Here is an 11,516-nt window from a genome sequence, read left to right on the forward strand (position 1 = left end):
TGGATGTAAGATGTGATATGGGCAGGCATGGAGGCTCTAGTACCCTGTTGTACCACCTCTAACTTGGCTACAAGATGTGATACGGGGGGCATGGAGGCTCTACTACCTTGCTGTACCACCTCTAGTTTGGATGTAACATGTGATACAGGAGTACATGGGTACTTTAATACCCTATTGTAGCGCTTCTACCTTGGATGTAAGATGTGATATGGACAGGCATGGAGGCTCTAGTGCCCAGTTGTACCACCTCTAGCTTGGATACAAGATGTAATATGAGTGGGCATGGAGGCATACAAGTTCTGTATGCTATCCTGCAGCATTCTTTTTGACAATGAGAGTATGTGAGTAATATTTGTACAGCTGCCATCGTGTAAAATAAATGTAAAATTAAAGATTAGGGAAATGATTATTTTTTTCAGTTCTAGTTAAAATCACTGTAATTTTGCATGCATCAGTTACATTTTCAATTTTTTTCTTAAAATTGTTGTGACATAACAGTACATTATGACTTCAAACATACACATAGTTCTAATTATTCTGCTATTTTGTAAGCCTCAATTTCCAAATTCAGTTTCACTAAAAATCCTGTCTCTTCAGTTTTAGGATGAGATCACATAGACCAGCGGGTACATGCAGCACAAGCCACTCCCACATATGGCCAAGCAAAGAGGTATTTGAAAACCCCCCATCACCAACTGATCTTACATTTTCCCTCATCTGGCTACTGCTCTGTGTATTTGCCCCCTCAAAACTACAATGCTTTCCAGTATATTCAATTATTAATATTGCCTGTTATACCAAATACATTATATGTACAAAAATTGGTTTTAATTAACTAGATGTAATTTTGTCAGTAGCAAACCATATGGTCATGGCTATTTTGCATCAAATTAGGTGGCTCCTAGAAACATTAATCTGTCTTGTCATTGGAAGCTTCAATCCACACAGGCAAGATAATCTTTGCAAGGCCGCCTGCATACGAACGGATTTGCATTGCGGAATCCGCGGTCGGCGTCCACACCACAGTTCCACAGCGAATACTGTCCATAGCATGCTGTGGAAAACCAATTCTTCCTGCACACTTGCGGCTCCCATTGCATTCAGAGGGCTCCCATTGCAGTCAACGGAAGCCATCTGACCCACAGTCCATCCGCAATCGATACTGCAGATAGGTCGCGGGTACCTGCGTCATTGCCTAGGGACGGCGAGGGGAAAACAAATATAAAAAAAGCAAATCTGTACTGCGCATGTCTGACGGCAGCTCGTTACAGCCATTCACAGTATAGAAAAAGAAGATAAATTACAGGTACGTGTGGACGTCGCCCAGGCACATGATCAGATTCCACTGTGGGCTCCTGCATGCGGAATCCGACCCGTCCGTGTGCAGGCGGCCTAATGTTCTATACCCCTTTAGTATATTACCTGCCATAAAATATTTTCTTTGTTGGACAAGTAAACCTAGGTAAAAAATTGGCCTTCTAAGGAATGTTTTCCTGACTCTGCATGGCAAAGATGAAAAGATGAAACTAAACCGGTCATCAGTTCTAGTGATATTAAACCCCCTTAAACCAATAAAATGATGTAATGCACATTTCTAAAGTTATTCCATTAGACTTATTGGGCAAAGTAAACCTTTTTATAGAGGAATGTATTTATATTTCCCATGTCATATATAAATTACGTCCGAGTGGTCCGATGGGCAGGCCGTCTCTGGTGGGCTAACTAGACTATATCTTTGGGCTTGCGTACCTTCCCTATCACTGCCCCATCAGCCACTGTGATTTAAGATGCCATCAACACAGCAATCAAACTCTCGTGCATGCCCTGGGTTTGGACCATGCGCAGTTTATTTGTCCCTTATGTGGATGGATTCAGTAGACTCAACTATGCATGTACCAATCCCGGAGTGTCCGGCACATCATGAGAGTTTGATCACTGCACTGATGACATGGAGAATGTCTTCATATCACAGTACCAGAGAGGGGCGGAGTTAGAGGAGGTATGCAGGCTTAAAGACATGGTCTAGCGCACCCATCGGAATACTCAGTTGGAATTTACATATAGCATTAAAAATTTAAATATGTTTGTTTTTAAGGTATGCTTTGTCCAGAAGGTCTAACAGAATACAAATGCGCACTACATCATTGTTTTATCGGCATAGGGGGTTTAATGGCTCTAGAATTGATAAGAATTTCCCTTTAATGAATATCAAGTCATGAGCCATAAAGAAAATACTGAATATCTGATATAAAGTAAACTGTACTACAGAGTTAATAAAAATAAAACTGCATGAAACCTCAAGGCCAGAAAATGAATTTGCAGGTTTCGCCCTGCTAACTACAAGAGGACTGAGTAAAATAACTACATGGCTCATTCTTCGAAAATTGCTACATATTAGTAGGAATAAAAAACATACATGAAACTTCTTAGCAAGTTCAAAAGTTGTCAGCATTGAGTCCTCAATTCATTCTAAAATGGTGATCTGATTCTTACCCTCCTGAGGAATGATGCATAGTGTCACACTTAACCCTGCATCTTTAATCAGTTTAACAATATCTGCATGAGGCATATTGATGATAGACTGGCTATTCACAGCTAAGATCCGGTCTCCAACTTTTAACTTTCCACAGCGATCTGCAGGGCTCCCCTCAATAATTCGACCAATTTTATGCGGTACAGCTGTAACACAATCAATCATACCAATTAGCCAGACTATATACATTAAGAAAAAAGTGCAATTTATTTAAATGCCTTAATCCTCTTCATATACATTTTGATATAAAAATAGTGAAATATTTCAGTTTTAAAACCAGACAGAGCATTTCCATTTCAGACAATGCAAAAGGTGAAATCTGCATCAAAATCCATGGGGGCATCCACTAGACAGTGGGCTATCCATAAGGCGTCATTACAAAACTTTGAATAGTGTCCCATTTTACCATGAATACCATCAATAGCCAATGAGTCCGGGAAATAGAAATTTTATGATCCTAATGGGCTTTATTTTGTTGGCTGTGTCCTTTGCTCTCTTCATTGGCCTTAGTACTCCACATCCCATTATCCTTCCTCCTCGAATCTCAGTTCTTCTTTGGCACGGCTTCATTTATAATTATCCGGTTTAATTTTTGCAGTGGAAATAGGTCTCCTTAGTAGCTTGATCTCATAGTGGCTGCCAGGCCTGCTAGCCTGATTGTTATACCTATGGTCTAGGACAGGTTGAACGATCTTTAGCATAACTCTGTGGTGTGTTTTGATACCACTAAAGAATACTAATAAAGTAAACCCATTTAGAAGGAACGAGTGTCGGGCAAACGATGTCCAACACTTGTCCCCACACATATTAGCTCTTGTGCACCTGCACGGGAGCTAGTATCGCTGGCTCACAGCAGGGTAGCAAGAGGAGATTTCACTCCTTGCACTCCCCCACCCCTCTCCATTGACTTAACATAGTGGCCGCTCAATATTCAATGGCTGCTATTTACACTGAGCGATCAGCTCATCACCCATCGTTTATGCAGCATAATCGATGAACGATGAGCTGACCACTGATCGCTCAGTGTAAATAGCAGCCATTCAGTACTGAACGGCTGCTATTTTAAGGCACTGGAGAGGGGCAGGAGAGCGCGAGGAGAGAAATCTTCTGCAGCCTCCCTACTGTGAGCCAGCAATACTAGCTTCCATGCAGCAGCACAAGAGCAAGTATATGTGGGGACTAGTGATGAGCGAGCATACTCGCTAAGGGCAATTGCTCGAGCGAGCATTGCCCTTAGCGAGTACCTGCCCGCTCGAGAGACAAGGTTCGGGTGCCTGCAGCGCGCAGGGAGCTGCGGGGGAGAGCGGGAGGAACGGAGGGGAGATCTCTCTCTCCCTCTCCCCCCCCCCCCCACTGACTGCCGCTACTTACCGCTCCCCCGTGCCGGCACCCGAACCTTGTCTCTCAAGCGGGTAAGTACTTGCTAAGGGCAATGCTCGCTCGAGCAATTACCCTTAGCGAGTATGCTCGCTCATCTCTAGTGGGGACGAGTGTCGGGCTTCATTTGACAGACATTCGTCCCGTCTGAATGGGCCTTTATTCACAGCTGATTCTATTGGGAGCTGCGCCAGAGAAGGCTCCATTCTAACTACAGGGTTTACCCCAATTCCTTCACCTGATGGCATCTGTGGAGTGGACTGCACTCCAATTCATGTGCAAACAGTGTTGTGTACTCACAACCTAATAAGGAGAGCAAGTTATATCCGCCATCCGATTATACTATCCTGCAGTCTCCACATGAAACACATTTTTTTCTCTCTCCTATTGCTATAGGCTTGGTACCCTGCTCGTTATACCTATGGCCTAGATCTAATGATCTCTACTGGTATGTGATATAAGAGACAAAAATGTTGCAGTGTGCCAACTAAACAGATTATGAAAGTTTTAGAATGCAAATTTTCTCTGCTTATTATAATAATTAGAATATAATTTTCCCTCCCATTTTCTAACAAATGTACTTTGTATGTCTATGTAAAACATTTAATGTAGCAGCTGGTCAGATGATCTGTTGTATTCACATGTTGGACCTCAACATTAATTGTCTTAGAAAAAAATAATCATTTATCAATGCTTTCCTTTGTAAAGAACAGAATTATTATTTTTGACAGTTGACTTAACAGATAAGCACTCAAGCTGACATTGCACTCGGCATGCTTATTTAAGGATAAATCAAGCAGGAAGCCAACTCCTTGGTAATCCTGATATATTTGTTGTAGGCCTAAAGGATTAGTTTATAGCAAAGTGATTGATTTAAATTCGAGAATAGTTCTATAGACAAGACATGTACTGATGAAATGAACTCACGTAAGTATCAGATGTCTTCAAAAGATATCTTGTGCCTTCACAAACTGAAGGAAGCAGTAGGAACCAAGAAGTCATATTCGGCATTAAAATGGAATGCCAAATGCAAGGCAACTTTTTGTGAGCATTACAGAATACAGAGACAGATTTGGATAGAACTATGCTTATATAAATGGCCAATCCAAAATAACACATATTACATTAATAATAAATGATCTGGGAAGATGAATCATTCAATATTACATATCAGAGAAAAAAAGTTCTGTCCCATTGTTACATGCTTAGATCGTCCCTCCAGTATCATACAAGCTACTGTAAGGGTACCTTTACATGGAACGACCGAAGTATTGGATAGTCATCCCAATGACTATCGCTCCTGTCCTTTCACACAGGAGCAATAGTCGTTAAGTGAATGGAAGCAGAGTGTTGCGGAGGTCTCTTCCAGCCACCCACCTTCATTCACTGTGAACAGGTAGTCCTTCAAAGATGCACAACTGCCTGTTTACACTGAGTGAGAAGTTGCTCACTAGTTGTTTCATATCAGTGAGCTGAAACAAAGTGACTAGCGACTAAAGTGTGATTTCTCGCTCAGGACCCTGTGGGATCCCATATAACCATCAATGAAAATCGCTTGTTTGAGCGATTTTTCAGCCTATAGTTGACCCGTGTAAAAGTACCCTAACTGAATGCAATACATCGATTAGCAAAAGAAAACATGTAAGAAAACAGATAGATTATTGAGAAGATATCATATAATGTTTAAAATAATAAAACACTTTACATTTATTTGGTATTTATGTACTGAGGAAAACCACATCCAAGGGCAGCATGAAGTAGTGACAGAGTCCCTGGTCACTTACAGCATTTATCTGCTGCCACACAAGCACAGCTAATAGTTCTCTCAATATTGTGCTCATGCTGTGTAGTCTGGGCTATTCATGAGCAGCATGCCCATGCCCCTTCCCCGCCGCTAATTAACAGCTTTATTCCTATACACACTATAAGAAGAACGCTGTCAAACATCTGCGGGAGGTAGGGGAAGCCAAAGCACATGAAGATTTTGGACGACATGCTGTGACACACAAACATTCATTTTATGAAACCTATGGCAGCTAAAAAAAGCAAGTGACATGATGCTGCACTTGGAGATTCTGTGACCAGTTTATACTAAAGAGAGAGCACCATAAATATAGTGACAGCTTCCCTTTAAAGGGATTTTCCAGGACTTTTTAAAACTGGCTAAAGGCAAAGACTGGAATAAAATAATAAGATACCAAGTCCTCAACCATAAAAGGTCCTGCTGCTCCAGTGCAGAACAAATGTTGTACATGGCAGCATCATTGCTGAAGCCAGTGATTGAATGCAGCAGTTACATGACGGATAATTGGCACGTGACCACTGCAGGAACTTCCAGAACTGGAATGATTGCACTGTAGTGGTAGTACATTCAACAGGCGAGTACTGGATAGTTTACAGTTTTAATTGCACCCTACATTGCCTCCCTCATGTCAATCCACCACCCAGCCCGCGCCCTTCGCTCAACTAACGAAATCAGATTAGGCGCCCCTTTAATTCGAACCTCTCATTCCCGCCTCCAAGACTTCTCCAGAGCAGCACCAGTCCTCTGGAACACGCTACCCCAAACTGTCTGTGCAATCCCCAACACACAAAACTTCAGGCGTGCTCTAAAAATGCACCTCTTCAGGGAGGCATACCATATCTCCTAAACCAAACCCCTCTGTACTCCCCCCCCTGATAACATGCTCCCTGTCCTACTGACTGCAATCCCTGATAGTCGTATTTAACCGCCCCCTGCAGTCATATTGATTCAACCACTATACGGCTAAAGTCTGACGATTGTCTATGTATATAGCATCCGCACTCTCCACCTCACCATACCATGCACATCTCCAGCCCCTTTACCTTCTGTATCACCCCATTATTTGTAGTATGTAAGCTCGTTGGAGCAGGACCCTCACCACTACTGTTTCCATCAACTGATTATGCTGCGGAAACGCTGCGGAATATATTGGCGCTTTTTTTTAAAAAACAGATCCTCCTTTCCTGGCAAACAAAGATAGCTGCACCACTTTTGTGACTACCTAAAGCATATTGTGCACTAGTATGCATCATTACTCGAAGATACTACATGCTGCTTTAAGTGGCTAGTGCTACCCACATGAGCAGCACTGGCCAGTCAGAACAGCATATAGTTCTATACTACCGATGCATACTAATGCAGAGTGTGCATCAGATAGACAGAGAAGCGGTGCAGTCGTATTTGTTTGCCCAAGCCTGGAGGATCGCTTAAAGTCTCTGAACATGCTTAATAACTACATTTTGGTCACCAGTTTCCTGAATAAGTTTCTCTTCTTTTTAGGACACCAACTCTAACCAGCATCCTTCCTATAGTCTGGTTATTCTATTCATAGCATCGATCCTCACAGATAAGGGGAAATGGGGGGATACCCCTGAAACTGCAATATGTCTGAAACAGGGACCAGTAGTACAACCTGACCAACCAGTGGTTTCAATATGCAGACTGTAACTCAGATCGGCAAAGACTGTTGACTGTCATTTCAAGTTTAACCCTTTCCAATCCAATTTGTATCCTGGTTTTCCTAGTGGGCTTACTCTTTTTCTGCCGTTATACAACGGCGCTATCTGCTGACTAAAGCCAGTACTGCATGGGGTGACACGTTGGATAGGCTCCGACAGCAGAGAGGCTGGCAATATACAGTAAGAGAACCCCGACGGATGTCTTCCAACATCTGAGGTGTACAGCCTTAAATCATAATGTCTTCAGACGTCAGACAGTGAATTGGAAAGGGTTAAGTGGCCCTGAAAATATTGTAACGGGCCATTGTAACTTGTGTGACCTCTGTATTGTCAATTCAGAAATAAAAGTTTGTAAGCAAGGTGCAGTATGGAAGTTACACAGGTCTACATACAAAATAAATCAAAAAAGTCAAGACAAGCATGTGAAAACAGGAACATAAGGAAAACCTAAAGTAATCTGGGAACACACACTGCGAATCAGACAGTCACAGTTTGTGTTATTCTTTTAGCTTAGTTTGTAGTTGGGAAATAAATGATGCAACAGTTTCTAGAACATAACTTAGCAAAACAAAAAGCTATAAGTGAATATGACAGCTTACGAAGCACTGGTACTAAAAGTCTAGCAGAATATTTTTCTATTTTAGCCTGAGCTAATGAATGTATTGTCTCGGTCACAGAACAAAATATTGTACAATATAAAATCCTTTAGACTTTTGGGCCATGTTCTCTGATAGTAAAGACTCTTAAAAACTCCCATTGGTCTTATTCTCAGCTTTTTATTATACAGTATATTAATCTACTTCACTGTTTTTCTAGGCTGATTCTTTAATCTCATCTGCTCTATTTATTGAGTACCTGTGCCTTGCACCACGGGGATTTACATTTTCAGTAGAAACAAAATTAGTTTATGGAGAAGCCGAAAAAGAGAAATATTGTGCAACATAAAGCTCTAAATCAATAGATACAGCAAATTGGAGGGGGAAATAAAACCTATATCTAATTTATTGTTTTATGAATACGGCAATTAAATGTAGACTGCAATATGACTGTCGTGCTCTGCTCTTGCTCTGATAAATCATCATAGACTAAATTGGTTCTAAATCCCAACTATTTAGTTCTAGGTCTGGCTTTTCTGGAATGTGTTAGAGAGTTTCTGCTTTGTGATTTAATAAATTGAGGGCATGTGGCGGTTTAATAGGAAACGCTGACATCTACCGCTTCTCCACTTAACACATGTCTAGCAGTTGATTGTTAAGAAAAAAACTCCAAACAAAAGATTATAATATGCATTCTCTACTGAAAATAAAGGTGACATTCAATCCTTGTCACAATTGTACATTTTATTAAGGTTTTCAAAAGTTGAAACAGTAAGATCCAGATATATTTGTAAGGATTCCGTGAAATTAAATTTGCTATGTTTTGTTTAAGCCTTAGTCATTCCACTCGTCTTGGCAGCTGCCATGACGCTTTAAAATGCCAGAGAGGAACATTGTGTGAGTCACAGGCAGCACCAGGTGAGGTCTGATGCGGCGCGAGAAGTGACGGCTAATAGACTGGAGGCAACAGAGCCGGAACAGGAAAGAAAAAGATTATGGTTGCACTTATTTGTATGAACCAGGCCTGAAGAAAGCCTGCAGAGAAAATAGGGAATAATTTCCTACTAATCCGTTCAATTTTCGACTGCAAAGCGCCTGAAAGAAGGGGCTTATTCAAGGAGCAAGACGTGATCATTTTTTAGGTCTTATTTGTTGATTGGGGGATGAAGGGAAGAATTGCTCAAATATGGCATATGCTGTATGTGATTTTCTGTTTAGTATTCCTTCAAATGGTACTGTGTTCCTCTGGCTTTGTTAATTAATACCTCTTCCATAACTGGCTGTAGAACTGCATCAACGGAGGAAGAAAATGTTTTTAGTGATCAGCTATGGTTTCTAGTCTATAACTGATGTTATCTTTAAATTCTAGTAAACAACGTCTGAGACCAAGAACAATACTATAAGTCCACAATTCATTCTGTCTAGAGAACATACCAATTGTGGCTCCAGATTCCGGCCTGTTCAAAGAACTAATAATTACAAAACCAAATCCCTCGTTCTCCTTGCGGTGGATGACCACATCACTGGACTGCGAGTTCTGAGAAAAGCACTCCGGAGGGGAAGTGTTGCTCTGTGCCGTATGGTTACTGTTTGGATACGCAGAGTCACTTCTCGGGGAGCTGTGGTGTGTTGACACCGAGCCAGGACTCCTGCCATTCTCTGGGCATGTGTCACCTATAATAAAACACAAAGCACTCTTACTGAAAGGCAATGCAGCATTCTTAATTTTACTGTATATAGCTGCGGTATATCACTTATAGAACAGCATTTATTAGGAGGATAGTCACGCGTCTGTTACATAATACTGAAACAAATCTAGGGCGATAGTTGTTCTTGCTTGCTATTGCAAAAAAACTGTGATCTGTTGCTTTCGGCAGCTTCAACAGAAGAAATATTAACCCCTTCCTGCAACATGACGTACATGTACATCATGGCAGGGAATGAGTGAACATTGCTGTACACATGTAGCATGTCTTTCGATTGTCACCATGAGATCAGCTCCCTGTGATCACCTTGTGGCTTCCCCCCTTATGTTCACCTCATGACCATATGTGTTGTGATACCTGGGGGTACTGGCATAACAGATTGTTATGTGGTTGCCTCAAGTAGCACACATATGGTTATTATGGGTACTGAAATGTTACTCCTGTAGATAAACACTAGAGATGAGCGAACGTACTCGGATAAGCACTACTCGTCCGAGTAATGTGCTTTATCCGAGTATCGCTGTGCTCGTCCTGAAAGATTCGGGGCGCTCCGCTGCTGACAGGTGAGTCGCAGTGGGGAGCGGGGCAGAGCGGGCAGGAGAGAAGGAGAGAAAGATCTCCCCTCCATTCCTCCCCGCTCTCCCCTGCAGCTCCCCGCTCCGCAACGCGTCCCGAATCTTTCAGGACGAGCAGAGAGGTACTCGGATAAAGCACATTACTCGGACGAGTAGTGCTTATCCGAGTACGTTCGCTCATCTCTAATAAACACCGCTTACCAGATCAATTTTTTGTTTGTTTTTTAGAGCCATAAGTATATCTTGTGCTTTAAAATGGTTGTACGACCATAGAAAAAAAATGTCTACTTTCTTCCAGAAAGTGTCACTCGTGTCCAATGTCTGAGTCTTGTAATGAAGCCCAGCCCAATGAATATGAATAGCGCTCAATTGCAACACCAGAAATAGTTCAAGGAATGTGATTGTAATACTCCACATTACATTACTTCTTAGGATGTACATACCTATAGATAGCACCTTTCGTCTCACAGTAAGATTGACTTGTCCATTACGAGCAGCATTATGCATGAGATCAATCACATATCGGTGGGTTTTGCCAGCAACTGGGATACCATCTACATATAGCAATTCATCACCAGGACGGAGACGGCCATCTCTGTCTGCTGAACCCATGGCTATTACTGCACCAATTAAAATCTAGACAAAAGAAATGATTTAGTCCATATGATGAAGCATAAATGATGAAATGTATGCAAAATAAAAGTATACATGTACTGACATCCCAGTCAAACAATGAAAGTCAATGATAATTGCTCAGTCTAAATGCAAGCCAACAACTGAATGAGGAAAGCTTTTCATTCGGCCATTTTATGCAGGTGTAAAAACCATTGTTGGCTCATTGTTTGGCTTAAACAGAGCTTGTGCAGTCCGTCTCATTCACTTATACAGAAACTGAATGATTCTAAACGATTCCCATTTGAACGAGCCAACTATGCATTTGTCTGTCTGAACAGTCTGCACGAGTAAAAACAAGTTAGTGGTAACGTCACTTGCTCATTCGCTTGTTCAAAACTGTCATCCCAGAAAAATAAACTAAGATAACTGAGAACAGAAAAAATGTCTATTAACTAGAGATGAGCGAGTATACTCGCTAAAGGCAATTGCTCGAGCGAGCATTGCCTTTAGCGAGTACCTGCCCGCTCGAGACGAAAGGTTCGGGTGCCGGCGCGGGGGAGCGGTGAGTAGCGGCAGTCAGCAGGAGGGAGCGGGGGGGAAGAGAGGGAGAGATCTCCCCTCCGTTCCGCCC

The 11,516-nt window shown here is 41.9% G+C and overlaps 1 protein-coding gene across 5 annotated transcripts in view; it reads right to left on the reverse strand.

Annotated features, from left to right (window-relative positions):
* MAGI2 (membrane associated guanylate kinase, WW and PDZ domain containing 2) overlaps positions 1 to 11,516 on the reverse strand; it is a 955,112-nt gene that overhangs the window by 77,815 nt on the left and 865,781 nt on the right. For all 5 annotated transcript variants that reach the window (XM_066592005.1, XM_066592007.1, XM_066592003.1 and 2 more), the window contains 3 exons: positions 10,714 to 10,906; positions 9,424 to 9,663; positions 2,494 to 2,679 (listed from right to left, as the gene is read on the reverse strand). In XM_066592005.1, coding sequence (XP_066448102.1) covers positions 2,494 to 2,679; positions 9,424 to 9,663; positions 10,714 to 10,906 — 619 coding nt within the window. The remainder of the gene's footprint in view (positions 1 to 2,493; positions 2,680 to 9,423; positions 9,664 to 10,713; positions 10,907 to 11,516) is intronic.

Source organism: Eleutherodactylus coqui, chromosome 2, assembly GCF_035609145.1.
Source record: "Eleutherodactylus coqui strain aEleCoq1 chromosome 2, aEleCoq1.hap1, whole genome shotgun sequence".
In the NCBI taxonomy this organism is placed as follows: domain Eukaryota; kingdom Metazoa; phylum Chordata; class Amphibia; order Anura; family Eleutherodactylidae; genus Eleutherodactylus; species Eleutherodactylus coqui.